This window comes from Protobothrops mucrosquamatus, unplaced genomic scaffold, assembly GCF_001527695.2.
Source record: "Protobothrops mucrosquamatus isolate PMUCROS unplaced genomic scaffold, P.Mucros_1.0 scaffold399, whole genome shotgun sequence".
NCBI classification, from domain to species: Eukaryota; Metazoa; Chordata; class Lepidosauria; order Squamata; family Viperidae; genus Protobothrops; species Protobothrops mucrosquamatus.
The window spans coordinates 222,094-238,085 of NW_015386730.1; the positions used below are offsets into that span (position 1 = coordinate 222,094).

The window sequence follows — 15,992 nt, forward strand, 5'->3', positions numbered from 1 at the left end:
CTTCAGCATATGTTACTGACTCCAGAAGTGCAGGGGCCACCAGATTTTCTGCGATGTCAAAAGCTTCTTGTCCACAGGCACACAAAAGAGTTGCTGCCTTCAGGCCGTCTTCTCTTATCTGATTTACTCTAAAGTAGTTCTCCACCTGTGCTACATAGGAATTCCATCTCTCTGGGTGGGAGACATCAAAATCAGTCAAGTGGCCTATCTTCGACATCGTAAAGTTTACGACCTTCACCAATCGCCTCCTCTGCAAGCTGATGTTTGGGAAAAGGTCCTTTTGCCGAGCTCACCCTCAGCGACGCTGTACTGGCAGGCTGAGTCGTGAATTTCAGACGCCGTCTTCCCCGTCAGGACTTCCTGGGTGAGTCCTTAATTCTTCTTTTTATTGCTTGCAGGGATCCCACCTTCATCGCCAGTGCTCAGTTTTCAGTTCGTTTGCAATTGATGAAGACACATGGTGACAATTAACAAGCTCTTTATTTTCTCTCTCCTACTACCAAGCAAACAGCAAAAGGCACGCAGATCTTTTATAGGGCCAGAGACCCAGACAGTGTGAACCAATAATAATTGAGCACTTTCGCGCTTTGCCCATGCGTGTAAGGCTGGCGCCACAATGTCTGGTCCCAGGCAGCTTTTGGAATCCCCAGGACAATTTGCAACATTCTGAGCCTACTTTCAGCTCTTGCAGGCTAAGGACACAACAGCGCCCATCCGGGTCTTTGGGTCGCAGGCTGCGTCCTCCTGGCCATTGGCACGTCAGTTTTGGGGATGGGTAGAGATGGGAAAGCCTGGGGGGGAAAAACCCCAGAAAAATGAGGAGAAAACAATTCTCCTCCCCCTTTTTTTCCAAAACCATTTTGAAAAATATGGGGGGCAAAACCCTCTCCCCCCCAATTTTTTCAGTTTTTCCCCAGGCCTTCCCATCTCTAAGGGTGAGGAAGGTTGGAGTCCAGTGCATGTGGTGGCAGCAAGAGGAGGAGGCCGGGGTCCTTTGGGAGGTTTGGACCCCAAACAGCCACAGTTCTGGTTCTGTTGATGGGGAACCTGCCTTGCCTTCCTCGGGCATCTGTCGAGAAAGGGGCTCATGCAGACAGTCCTACTTTCCATGGTCGCCTCCCCTTTTTATTCTTGGCACCTACCACCCCTCATCTACTACAAAAAAGGGGGCTCAGGGAGGGAGGGAGGGGTGGGGGAGGTCGGTACCTTGTAGGGTAGGCAAGGCGGGTTGTATGACATGTGTGAGTTCCGGCACCTTTTTTTTAACAAAAAAAGCACTGTGTAAAACAATCACTAGCAATTGATTTCTATAATCCATAATCCACTTAATACTTTTAATTGATTTCCTCTTTTCCCCAAAATATCCTCTTTTGCAAACATTGAGTTAATACAATTCTTAATAATTTGATACATAACAATTAAATATATAATTATTTCCAAATATTCCTAAAAATAATAATCAAATCAATATAATATTTCTTTTCTATCCAATCATTCTGGTTGCCTTATCATAGATCCTGTTACAGTCCTTATTTAAATTTGTTTCTCCCACAAGATTCTAAGTATTCTTACTGGTTAAGATTTTCTCAAAAATTAATTACATTTAAAAAATTAACTCTATTTTTTCCATATGAATCATTTCACACTTTTACATTTCTTCAGGAATAGATAAAACAGTGAAAAAAAGGAGAGCAAGAATAAAGAAACATAAAAAATAACATACTACTTAAAATATATATCCCTCCTAAGCTAATATATATTTGTTTCCAAGACTTCTTATTCTTTTTAACCATAATTAAAAATATGTTTAATCTTTAAATATTCCATTTAATACATCTAGCCATTTAGTCCTTTAACTCTTATTCAAAACATTTTTATCCATTATAATTTTCTTAAATTTAATCACATTTAAATGTCTAAAACATTTATTTTCTCTAAGCCATTTCAACTTTTTATATTACTCATATCAAGAAATATAATAAAAAGGGGAAAAAGTATACTATATTATTTAGGGGATTCATCCCTCTTAGAGTGACATATATATTCCAAATCTTTTCTATTTCTATAACCGTATTCAACCAAGTGTTTCTTTTTTAAGTATTCTCTCTGGTAGGTCCCATCATCTATTTTCTTGATTTCCACTTCGGTCTTTTTTATTTGCCCGGTATCTTTCTTAATCAATGTATTTTGCTGAGTCAAAAGGTTTTTCCATATGTTCATAAATGTTAGATGTTCGTGACATTTCTACAATTCATTTTATCCAATCTGTTTTCTTGTTCTCCGATTTATTTTGCAGTCTTAAGGGATAAGTTGTTTTTTCCAATTCTTGTGATTTTTTCCCCCACTAGGATTAAATCATGGTTCCTTGTTTTATTAAGTTCCATCTTTAAGTCTCGATTCTCAATTTCGTATCCATTTATCTGTTTTATCTGCTCCTTCTCTGTTGTTGTTTTCTGGGAACTTTTGTTGTTGTAGAGTTAATTTGGGAATATATTCTAATGTAGTTGGATATGGTTAGGGATATAGAAGAGATGTATTTTCTCCTCTTAACTTTTTCAAAAGTTTTCACGGGGGGCAGGTCGCATCTGTATTTCCTGCAATAATGTTCTTGATCCAATCAATATAATAGAAGACCTTGGTGTAGTGGCCAGGCTCATGCGGTTGGGCACAAATATCGCCCCCCCAAGATACAATGCCCTGGATTTCTCCATTACAGATGAGGGGTCCCCCAGAGTCACCCTGTTGAGAAAAATCAAACATGAAACATTACTACCGTATCTATGAATGGGAAGTAGAGCAAACAATTTCCTCCCATCGTCCATTCACATATAGCCCCCAATGTTTCACTTCGATGTTCCCCAATCCAGGATCCTTGTAGAAGAATTTAACACATTGAGTTTCCCCCACCAGAATCACCAATATTGGGATGTCTGGAAATCTAGACACCTAGAAGGCACTTGAGTCAGCAAAAGCCGTAACTTTATATGTTTCTACAAGATGCCTTCAAGGCTAGATCTCTGTCATAGCTTTGAAATTTGGCATCAAATTTCGACCAGTCCGCTCCCACAGATTAGGCCTCCTCAGGGTGCCGTCGGCCGGACAATGCCGGCTGGTGACCCCCAGGGGGAGAGCCTTCTCTGTGGCAGCTCCTACCCTATGGAATGAGCTGCCCCCTGACCTCCGTACAATGGGGGACATACGCCTCTTCCGCCGAGCCCTAAAGACCTATCTGTTCCAAGTGGCCGGTCTGGCATAAATCTGAAACTCTACAATTTTAAATTGGGTATAATTTTATATTATTATAGTGGGTTTTAGGACAGGACAAATAATTTAATTAGTTTTGAATATTTTTAAATATTATGGTATTGCTGTTTTATTAATGTGCCTGTTCACCGCCCTGAGTCCCGCAAGGGAGAAGGGCGGTATATAAATCAAATAAATTTGAATTTGAATTTGGCATCATTTCTTTAGGAGTCTGTCTTAAAACGGATCATCTTACGTCACATGAACCTTTGCCTCCTTCCAGGATACCTGCGCACAATGTTCTGCTTATCTCTGGCAATTCTGGTTTAGCTGCTCGACACTCCTCATAATCGAATATGTTAATGTTAGCACAATGAGGGACACCGGGGAAAGTCACTGAAAAAAAATAAAAAATAGGCAAAATTCTATCTTTCACAATTTACCACCTAGATGCATAGAGCTATAATTTCCGTTGTCTCCAACCAACGGAGCTGATCTCATTGCCTGGAATAGGAAGTGTTGTCTTTCAAAGCTGTTCAAAGAGACTCCTGGGAAAAACCCGATTTTACTTTAGTTAAAAAAAAATTGTCAAGATATTAATAGGTCTTAAATCAGCTGTTGGGCATTTGAAGGCTTCTCAAATTTCTCCGGCACTCTACAGAAAGATTGCCTTGTTGGAAAAGTAGGGCTTTTGCTAGTTCAAAAGTCACAGAACTGATCTCGCATCCCCTGGAGATGACCTAGAATGGGGGTCTCCAAACTTGGCAACTGTAAGACTTGTGAACTTCCACTCCCAAAATTCCTCAGCCAGCATACTGAAACTTCCATATCTGAAAATGAAGCAGACCCATAAGTTTGTATTGTGTATAAGAACAAAAAGCCAGGAATCTTGTCTTAAAGATCCCTTGGGGAGGACAGATGAGGTGGAAATAGGTCTAAGCAAACAAATATCATCTGAATCAGACAAAGTTGAGCCTGAGAATATGGAATAAACCCCAATCCCAGCTAATGAACAAATCAAGAACTTTTGAGGAGAAAAAGGGGTCCTAAAGCTCACCCACTCCTTGAGTCATCTTTGGATCCACAACTTAGGAGTTTCTGTCCCTCTAGCTGATGCCTGGCAGCATAATTGAGAAGGATGTGTCTAAATACGGATGGGTGCATGTGTGCGTATGAGAAAGAACAAATTTACATTGCAAGCAGTAAAGTTTTGCTGTTACTTTAAATTCACTGGGTCTCCATGTATTGGAAAAAAAAACCTGTGGTCCCTCAGTGGTGAGTTGAAAATTATTTGTGTGAGTCCTTAATTATTTCCCAGCTCTTGACCAAGGCTGTGTGACTTGTCTGCTCTAGCTACACCTATTTGGTAGAAACCTAGGTAGAAAACAAGGTGGGCTTACAAGATCTACCTACCTTGGCAGGCTTGAATGTGTGGATGACCATAAGCTAAAGCTGAGAGTGCATGTAACACTTCCATGGCCTTATTAGCAATAGCAATAGCACTTAGACTTATATACTGCACTCTCTGGGTGATTTACAGTATCCGCATTTACAGTATTGCCCCCAACAATCTGAGTCCTCCTTTTATCAACCTCAAAAGGATGGAAGGCTGAGTCAACCTTGAGCCCCGTCAGGATCGAATTCCAGGCTGGGAGCAGAGATAGCCAGCAATACTGCATTCTAACCACTGCACCACCAGGACTTAAAAGGAAGAAGTCCTCTGCAACCATCCACAGAGATTTTATATCCATCCAAGGATAGACCATGTTTTTGAGTTCATAGTTGGTATTTTGAGAGCAAGTGGTAAATATACTCTGAAAACATTCTCTGCAGGAGACTTCCCCATTTCTAAAACGGCCATGGCCATTCACAAAACACCCCATTATTAAAGGTAATGAAGCCACACAAGACTGCCATGCTAATGGGACTTTTCTGATTCCCAACAGCACTGCTATCAATAAATCTGATCCTATAGTGTGGTTTTTTTTAGCTATACAGCATGCCAGTTCCTTACTTATTTCTTTTATTCCAAGGACCTTGTGGGTGTGGAACTGATGAAGAAATGGAATCTTAGGGAATCCCATTGTCCGTCCACATTCCAATATTCATGGGTGACATAGTGGGACACTAGACCTAGTTGATGTTACATCAAAAGCTGGGTCTGAGAGTATAGACAGCGATCCCTACCATTAGGAGACGTCATTGAGCCCCATCCCATAACACGGCAAACTGTGCCCACACTGGGAGGATTGGAAGGCAAGCTGATAGGCGCGATGTGTTCACTGTTGCTAACAGGACTGTCCAGCCTGATCAACATGATGTCCTTGTCCTTATCGTCATTTTTTTTCCTATTGTGACAAATGAACTTCTCCTTTGCGATTCTTGTTGGCTCATCCTTATTTAGTCCCTTTAGGCTATGCACACCAAGGAATATGACAATATTTCCCCTACAAGAAAAACAACAACAAGTTAACAACAACAACTTAAAGTAAACTCTATATTACTTGGAATGGTGCTTGACCTCATTTTGGCCCTCAAGCAGGATTGTTAGCACCTGAATCCTGGAAGAGTTACTGTCAATGTCCTAGAGATCTGAGTACCCTCAAGAAATTTATTCAAGGTGATTGAATAAGCTATTTCCATTGTTTATGCAAAATCTTGAAGTGTGAATTCACCTGTGTGCTGTTTAGCACTCAGAAAGCTCAGCATATAGTATTAATCCATCTCTTTATTGACTTGGATGTGTATTGTGTGAATGTTGCACTTATAAATTATAGATGACTGTTAAACATAGAACCCATGTGGTTACACTACTAATGTTATGACTTTGTATTGCGCACATCCTCTCTCAACCCAGCCTATCTCAAAGGATGGTGGGATAGATAAAGACGAACACAAAATCTGGATGGGGCCCACTCTGCTCTTGCTTAGTATTAAGATGTAATGCCTCACCCAGGCCTTTGATAAGGGAGAGAGAAGCCTCTCACTTCATCATCTTTTTATCTTTTATGTTTTACTGATTTTTTAAAAAAAATATTTTCTTATGGCAACCCCCAGAGTCAGGCAGCATATGGTTAATATTTTCTGGTTAGTTGCACAGTCAGTCAGATATTTGGACTGGATTTGGCATTTTTATCCACCTATCACGTCCTTCCCAAGGACCTGGGGTAGGTAAATTTTGTGGTTCCATGGTATTAAAGGGTATTCAGGTAATGTTCCAGATTTTGTTATTCTTGTTATTATTATATCCCATAAAACAGGAAAGATATGAATACTATGGTGAAGAAGATGGAAATTCAACCGTAAATATAAACAGCATTGCTCAAGATATGATTGTGAGGAGCAATAGCAGTAGCAGCAGAACACTCATTCAAAACGCACAGAGAAGTCAGTAAAAACCAGCAGAAACATTATAAAAAAAATCTGGATATCTAAACACGATCTCCCTCAACCCTTCCACATTCTGTAATGCCCTCACCTGTCACAGTGTGCAGCGGTCATCACCCATTCCGGGTGGATCAAAGTCCCACCGCAGAGAAAACCGCTAGTGATATACACGAGTGCAAGGGAACGATGTTCATTTATGTTACATTCATCACCTCCAACGACCAGTTCAGAAGACTTTTGTGCTGCAAAGAAACCAAAAAAGTTCAGTGGTTGGCTGTGGAATCGCGTTTATTTGTAGTGTTTCTATCAGTACACTAATTTTGGAGGTTAACAGATGACTGTGGGCACAGAGCATCAAACCAGTAGAATAAAATGGATTATTTGCAAGTCATATATATGCCTATGCCCATGTAGGTAAACTACCTGTGAATCTTAAGTGATATATATATATATATATATGTAGGTCTTTAGTTATTCGGGTTTTCTCCCGCGTAGAATTAAACATACCTTGGCGACGTTTCGACGAAGTCACATTCGTCATCTTCAGTCGAGGACACATTCATCATCTTCAGTCGAGGACACATTCGTCATCTTCACTCTTAGAAGCACGAAGCTGAAGACACCAGCCTGAAGATGACGAATGTGACTTCGTCGAAACGTCGCCAAGGTATGTTTAATTCTACGCGGGAGAAAACCCGAATAACTAAAGACCTACATACAAACACCCGCAAAAACCTCAGAAAACATATATATATATATATATATATATATATATATATATATATATATATATATATATATATATATATATATATATATATATATATATGTGTGTGTGTGTGTGTGTGTGTGTGTGTGTATCTTCTTAACCACAGGCTTGTTTATATTAAACAGGCTGGTTTATTTTATCCTGGTGTTCGTTTTTTCTTTTATTTGTTAACATAATGCCCAGGATTCGCATTTTTAGTATTTTAAAAGACTATATATATGTGTATGATCTTGCTCTACTGCATTGCTAAGCAAAATATATGGCCTCGTGATGGGGAGAATAGGGGGCAGAAGGAGTGAAAGTGGGGAAGAGATTGATGAAAATGGAATTTACTCTATGAGAAGTTGATAACTTTAGTATTTAGTTCACCAAAAACAGTTTGAGCCAACACTGATGACAGTAAAATCCCTACATACCGGTTTTGATATTTGTTTCAGAAGCAATGACCGGTGTATAATGCAAGGTGTATAATGCAGCAAATCTAACAGAATGGGAGGTAGGTTAAATCCCACAGATTTATTTTACCAGTTTGGACAAAAATCAATGGCCATCTCATACACCATTTTTTAAAGACCCCCTTAACACTGAAAACCCCTCCCCAACTTTTTTCTCAATGCATTTTATATTAATTAATAAGTTATCTTCCTCTATTTAAGTCAGTTGTCCAATAAATAGAAACACGAAAGGAAGCTGACCATATTTGGGATTATATATTTTTAACTGGCTAGTTTTGCTGATATGAATAAATGTATCAATTCATACTATCATTACAAATACAGCAATGGTCTTCCCCATTTGCACTAACTGGGCCTTCTTCGCTCACTCTCTACTTGTGACCTGCTTGTACATCTACAGTTAATAATTACATGCAAGTTGACTCCTGTAACTGGAGGTTTAAACCGAAAAAAACACCTAAAGCTCCGTCCACCCCTTGCTCCATTGTCCAGGCTCTTACCGTAAGAAAGCTGTAGTATCAGAAGGTTTGCTAGCACTCTGATCAGCTCCATAGCTTCAACACTGCACGGCAAGCTGTCTGTCTAGAGTTTAGAAATGGGGAACAATTTTGGCAAGAATGCACAGTTTGCATTTTGTTGTCTTCCATTCCGAGATAGAACGACAGATGTGGAAAAAACACCAATTTCTCACCTGTAAGATCCCAGTCCCAAACTTAAACTTGAGATACTGTATCAATCTAATCAGATAACCCAAGTGGAGACTTCTTGATCAAGCAGCACTTTATTTGATCAAATTAAGCAGCTGGGTGGCCAACAATCTGGAAGACTGGCAGAGTCACATCCAGAAGTGCCACGTCTTAGAAAGTTGGTAGCATTGTTTATACACTTTGTTAGCCAATAAAAATCAGACAACAGAGCCATTACACCATAAGAAAGACATCATAAGAAAGCCACTCCCTTATTCCCTCCATCCATGTACATCTATATCCCATCCATGTACACGTTTCCCAAGCTTGCATGAAATTTCTCTGGTGCAAAAGCTAATTAAAAAAAGCAAGAATGCAATAGTTAGACTACACAATTTCCCTTTGTTCCAGAACCCTTCACATCCTTATGTAACTTGGCTCTATATCATGCAGCCTGAACAGTGGTGGGATTCAAATATGTGAACAACCAGTTCTCTATGTGGATGCCTCTTCCGGAAGTCCATTCTGGAACTGGGCAACAAAATCAGCTACCGGTTCTGCCAAAGTGGTGCGAACCGGCTGAATCCCACCACTGAGCCTGAAGCACGAAACAACACTGATAACAGACTGGATATGTATCTCAATATAAATAGACCCTTCAGAAAGCAAAAAACCCTAATATGAGATTAATGGAGTCTATGTGAGATGTTGGTGCAGAATTCACTTCAGCTTTAGGACGGAAGGAAAACAGATTGTTTTTCTTTTAACTGGAAATATTTTTAAACCTGAAAAAGCCAGGGCAGTTAGACCATATAAAGCAGTGGTTCTCAACCTTTTTAATGCCGCGACCCCAACCGGTCGTAAGTCGAGGACTAAACCAGTCGTAAGTCGAGGACTAAACCAGTCGTAAGTCGAGGACTAAACCGGTCGTAAGTTGAGGACTACCCAATCGGTCGTAAGTTGAGGACTTTCCCTGCCCGGGAGCGCCGCGCATGTGTGGTTCCGCCCCCTGCGCTGGCCGAGGCATAGCTGGCAAGCGGCAGAGACGGAACAGGCCGACCACCAGCTGGCCCAGCCCAAGGGAGGTAAGGCACCCGCTGGAAAAGGGCAAAAAATGGTGGACAAAAAAAAATGGCGGACAAAAAAAATGGCGGACAGCCTTGCTTGGCGACCCCCATGAAATGGTCGATCGACCCCAAATGGAGTCCCGACCCACAGGTTGAGAACCACTGATATAAAGGAAACCACACACTCAGTTGACCCATTTGTTTGTGTGGTGTGGAAAAACAACTGTTTCTGTATTATGAATAGTGGGGGAAACTGATACTAACTTAAGTCCAACAATTTTCAGGATTGTGAGACTGATTTGAAAAGACTCCACATTTTCCATTCTAGGATCTAGTTTTGGAAAAGGAGATCAGGAAAGCTGGCTATGCACAGCATTGGATGTATGCTTTTCACAGCTGTAATTAGTTTGAATTTGATTTGTTTAAAATTAGCCTTAACCTTTAAATGTCATCCTTTCCAGACGCCTGGACTTCAACTCCTAGAATTTCCCAGTCAGGATGGTAGTTGTGGAGAATTAGGGAAGCTGAAGCCTGTACAACTGGGGGGAGGGTATACAGCTATGGTACCGCACTGGCTCAGGAGTTCTGGGAGTTGAAGTCCACAAGTCATAAGGGGAGCCACCACCACTCTAGAAGCAGCTGCGCTTTTGGGGTTGGGATCCAACAGGAAAACAAGGGGCAGAGCTAGAGCGTCCTTATGCCCATTCTTCTGGTGCTGCTGCAGCCTCCCCATCGCAGATTCCGGCATCTTGGCCTGTTCTACAGGTGAAAGTCACTTTGAGGAAGGCGCTGCTTCATCGGCCTCATTGCGATGAAAAGCCGGGAGCTCACTCGCAGCCGGACGGGGAGAGGAGCCCATCTGCTCCGGGCCTTGCTTCCGTTCTCAGAGGGGGTTTCCCGGCTGTGCCAACCCTGGGAAGAGTGCGGGAAGGCCCAGTGCTCAGGGCGCCTTCTTCCCAAGGTGGAGACACGCTCATTCAGGTTTTTGGGTCGCAGGCTGCATCCTCCTGGCCATTGGCACATCACTTTTGGGGATCGGTAGAGATGGGAAAGCCTGGGGAAAAAAAACCCCATTGTGTTTGGCACCATACAAATGAAATACATGCATTCTGCTGTAAGGTCCCAGTCCCTTACTTAAACTTTAGATACCATGTTAATCTAATTAGATAACCCAAGCGGAGACTTCTTGATTAAGCAGCACTTTATTTGATCAAATTAAGCAGCTGGGTGGCCAAAAATCTGGAACGCTGGCAGAATCACATCCAGAAGTGCCACATCTTAGAAAGTTGGTAGCATTGCTTTATAAACTTTGTTAGCCAATTAAAATCAGGCAACAGAGCCAAAAAGCAAGAAACCAACAGTTAGACTAAACAATTTCCATTTGTTCCAGAACCCTTCACATCCTTATGTAACTTGGCTCTATATCATGCAGGCTGAACAGTGGTGAGATTCAAATATGTGAACAACCGGTTCTCTGTGTGGATGCCGCTTCCGGAAGTTCATTCTGGAACTGGGCAACAAAAAATTAGCTACCGGTTCTGCCAAAGTGGCGTGAACCAGCTGAATCCCACCACTGAGCCTGAAGCATGAAAGAACACTGATAACAAGAATGGATATGTATCTCAATATAAATAGACCGTTCTGGAAAGCAAAAAACCCTAATATGTGATTAATGCAGTCTATGTGAGATGTTGGTGTAGAATTCACTTCAGCTTTAGGATGGAAGGAAAACAGATTTTTTTTTCTTTTCACTGGAAATATTTTTAAACCTAAAAAAGCCAGGGCAGTTAGACCATATAAAGGCAACCACACACTCAGTTGACCCATTTGTTTGGGTGGTGTGGAAAAACGACTGTTTCTGTATTATGAATAGTGGGGACATTGATATTAACTTAAGTCCAACAATTTTCAGGGTTGTGAGACTGGTTTGAAAACACTCCACATTTTCCATTCTAGGATCTAATTTTGAAAAAGGAGATCAGGAAAGCTGGCTATGCACAGCATTGGATGTATGCTTTCCACAGCTGTAATTTGTTTGAATTTGACTTGTTTAAAATTAGCCCTAACCTTTAAATTTCATCCTCTCCAGATGCCTGGATTTCAATTCCTAAAATTTCCCAGTCAGGATGGTAATTGTGGAGAATTAGGGAAGCTGCAGCCTGTACAACTGGGGGGGGGAGGGTATCCAGCTATGGTACTGGCTCAGGAATTCTGGGAATTGAAGTCCACAAGTCATAAGGGGAGCCATAGTTCCCCACCTCCACTCTAGAAGCAGCTGCGCTTTTGGGATTGGGACCCAACAGGAAAACGAGGGGTGGAGCTAGAGCGTCCTTATGCCCATTCTTTCGGTGCTACTCTAGCCTCCCTGTCGCTGATTTCGGCATCTTGGTGGCCTGTTCTGCAGGTGAAAATCACTTTGAGGAAGCTGCTGCTTCATCAGCCTCATTGCGATGAAAAGCCGGGACTCACTCGCAGCCGCCCAGGTAGAGGAGCCCAGCTCCTCCGGGCCTTCTTTCAGACCTTGAAGGGGGAACCCCGGTGGTTTGACCCTTGGGAAGAGTGCGGGAAGGCCCAGAGCTCAGGGTACCTCCACCCCGAAGGAGAGACATGCCCGTCTGGGTCTTTGGGTCACAGTCTGTGTCTTCCTGGCCATTTGCACATCAGATCTGGGGATGGGTAGAGATGGGAAAACCTGTGGGATAAAAAACCCATTGTGTTTGGCACCATACAAATGAAATACATGCATTCTGCTGTAAGGTCCCAGTCCCTTACTTAAACTTGACATACCATATTAATCTAATTAGATAACCCAAGCAGAGACTTCTTGATTAAGCAGCATGTTCTTTGATCAAATTAAGCAGCTGGGTGGCCAACAATCTGGAACACTGGCAGAGTCACATCCAGAAGTGCCACGTCTTAGAAAGTTGGTAACATTGCTTTATAAACTTTGTTAGCCAATTAAAATCAGACAACAGAGCCAAAAAGCAAGAAACCAACATACTAAACAATTTCCCTTTGTTCCAGAACTCTTCACATCCTTATGTAACTTGGCTCTATATCATGGAGCCTGAACAGTGGTGGGATTCAAATATGTGAACAACCGGTTCTCTGTGTGTATGCCGCTTCCGGAAGTCCATTATGGGCCTGGGCAACAAAAAATTAGCTACCAGTTCTGCCAAAGTGGTGCGAACCAGCTGAATCCCACCCTTGAGCCTGAAGCATGAAAGAACACTGATAATAAGACTGGATATGTAGCTCAATAAAAACAGACCCTTCCGGAAAGCAAAAAACCTTAAGAGGGAAGATGTGCCCATCCGGGTCTTTGGGTCGTAGTCTGTGTCCTCCTGGCCATTGGCACGTCAGTTTTGGGGATGGGTAGAGATGGGAAAGCCTGGGGGAAAAAAACCATTGTGTTTGGCACCATACAAATGAAATACATGCATTCTGCTGTAAGATCCCAGTCCCTTACTTATACTTGAGATACCATATTAATCTAATTAGATAACCCAAGAGGAGACTTCTTGATTAAGCAGCATTTTATTTGATCAAATTAAGCAGCTGGGTGGCCAACAATCTGGAAGGCTGGCAGAGTCACATCTAGAAGTGCCACACATTAGAAAGTTGGTAGCATTGCTTTGTAAACTTTATTAGCCAATGAACATCAGACAACAGAGCTATTCCATCATAAGAAAGACATCAATCAGTCCTGTACACTTTTGGGAAGAGCACAGGAAGACCCAGTGCTCAGGGCACCTCCACCCTGAAGGGGAGACATGCCCGTCCAGGTCTCGGTTGCAGGCTGTGTCCTCCTGGCCATTGGCATGTCAGTTTGGGGGATGGGTAGAGATGGGAAAGCCTGAGGGGAAAAAACCTGGAAAAATGAGGAAAAAACAGTTCTCCCCCCCTCTTTTTTTTCCAAAACCATTTGGAAAAAAATGGGGGAAAATCCCCTCTTTCCCCCCAATTTTTCAGTTTTTTTCCAGGCCTTCCCATCTCCAGGGGTGAGGAAGGTTGGAGTCCAGTGCATGTGGTGGCAGTAAGAGGAGGAGGCCAGGGTCCTTTGGGACATTTGGACCCCAAACAGCCACTGTTCTGGATCGTATAGCTCTATGTAACCCTAACTAGTGACCCCGGGACACTGCAGCCGGCATAAATAGGAACCAGTTGTCAAGCATTGGCTCATAAATTGCATGACTGTGGGGAAGCTGCAACGGTCATAAGTGTGAAAAATGATGTTGTAACTTTGAACATTCACTAAATGAACTGTTATAAGTCGAGGGCTTTCGGTAGCAAAAGAAAACTGTTTGGAAAGAATGTGCACCCAAGCAGACTTAATACAAAAGGTAACCTTGCAGCCAAATGACACTATTCCACAAGTTTAATAAACCATCATCATCATTAGTTGGGGGATTGTGTTGACAAGATCAGAAATGAGGAGGTGATAAGCTGCCTGGGAAAGCCAAGGGAAATCATCAAAACAATTAAGAAATGAAAATTATAATATTTTGGACATGTGATGCGACACCCAGAAAAATACGGCATATTCCATTTTAATCCTCCAGGGAAAGATTGAAGGCAAACGAGGTCCAGGCAGAAGAAGAACATCGTGGTTTCAAAATCTAAGGGACTGGTTTGGACAAAAGTCAGCAGCACTTTTTCGTGCGGCTGCTGATAAAAACAGGATCGCCAACCTGATCGCCAACGTCCGATAATGGATATGGCACAAGAAGAAGAAGAAGAAGTGACACTATTGGCCCAGATAGCTTGTCTTGTCTTTTCATCATAGATTAGCACTTACATGAAGATTAGGAACGTTGGCAAGAAGGTTAGGGTACATCAGATTCGGACATCAAGGTCCTTCCCCCCCCCCCGCTTTTGCCTTGATTTTGCTAAAACAGTTTGAATTTCTAATAGTGGAATTCTCACAAAAGCTGAGGTAGCCTTGAAATGGAATGGGGCAGTAACTATGGTTTGGTGAATGGTGGGAAGCCACAGTTTTATCATGTCAGTTACAAGTGAAGCCCTCATACAATTGTTTTCTTTGTGAGAACAGAACATCTGTTTTTTAGTCTGGGCATAGGCTGCTGTTGAACCCAGCTAATGTGTATAAATCTTCAGTACTTAATACTACAGTAAGGGGCACACTGTATCACATGTGGCATGTCATTTTTGTTATTGTTTTCCTGTCTGCAGGCAAGATACCTTTGTTCCTTTCATTCCCCCCCCCCCAGGTAATCATTTTAGTAAGGTGCTCTTCTGTTATGTAAAGTGTCATGAAGTCTCAATTAAAGGGACACAACTAGCAACTAATAAATAAGCAAGATGTTTATTTAGTCATCTGTTCAAGGTTCAAGATGTTTAATTGTTTATTAATCTGATTATCCTACCAACCCCACCCATTTTTATTATTTTAGGCCAAAGCCAGCAAGCAGAACTGCAGAATAAAATATCTGCTTCCAATTTCTTGACATGTGAGCATTCTGAGGCCTTATGTCATATATATCATTTCTGTTCAGTAGGCTAGAATATATATCTAGAACTGATTTGCAAAAATCTAGCTTGTCTGCTGTAAAGTTTAAGGATGAAACCATATCTCCAGTCTGTTATCAGAAAGTTTTTTTAAAACAGAGAGGCATGTTAATGTATTAGATTAAAATAGCTGTTGGTCACTGGTAAGGATGCCAAGGCTTTTTTCTATTTTGCAGGAAGGAATACCAGACATATTTCTACAGCTGATGTGAGCAGAAGATTTAATTTGTTTCACTTATTGCAGTTAGGAGAATCAGACTGTACCAGGAGTCCTTGACAGACAACTCAGTTGTTAAACAAAACTGTTACTAAGTCCAATCACATGACCACAAATTTGCCTGGCTGAGGAATTCTGGGAGTTGAAGTCCACAAGTCATAAAAGGGCCATGTTTGAAGATCCCTGCTTTATAGTGTCCAAAGAATACTATCCCAAACATCTGGGTGAGGACAAAGGGTGGGAAAGGTTTCCAAAACCTGACTCACAAGGAAGCCAAGTAAAAGGGTAGCTCTTGCAGCCCCTTCCCCCATTCCTCTGTCCTTTGGAATGCTCACTCCAGCACTGAGATAATTAGAAAAGAATTCATGTTGGTATTTACATTCATTATAGAGGAAGGGATTACAAGAGAGTAAGAAGGCATACAATAGGGAGTAGACAATGATTTGTGAGCAGGGTTCTACTTAGAATAAAATATCTAGGGCAATCCTGTATTAAATTCTTTGGGGAATAAAATTGCCATGGGGAAACCTGATCTTTTTCCTAAGGAAATGTCTTCTAATAGTTGACATTTTGAAGCACCAGGATATATCAATTTCCTGATTTCATATCTATTTTCAGAAAATGTCTGAATCCATTAGA

The 15,992-nt window shown here is 41.7% G+C and overlaps 1 protein-coding gene across 1 annotated transcript; it reads right to left on the reverse strand.

Moving 5' to 3' along the window:
* Positions 1-2,562: 2,562 nt before the first annotated feature.
* Positions 2,563-8,679, reverse strand: LOC107287547 (snake venom serine protease). Its single transcript, XM_015816070.1, has 6 exons — positions 8,546-8,679; positions 8,355-8,436; positions 6,722-6,872; positions 5,431-5,690; positions 3,500-3,639; positions 2,563-2,739 (listed from the first exon to the last, which is right to left on the reverse strand). The coding sequence occupies exons 2-6, from the start codon at positions 8,404-8,406 to the stop codon at positions 2,566-2,568; spliced, it is 777 nt and encodes a 258-aa protein (XP_015671556.1). The 5' UTR covers positions 8,407-8,436; positions 8,546-8,679; the 3' UTR covers positions 2,563-2,565.
* Between the last annotated feature and the right edge of the window lie 7,313 nt (positions 8,680-15,992).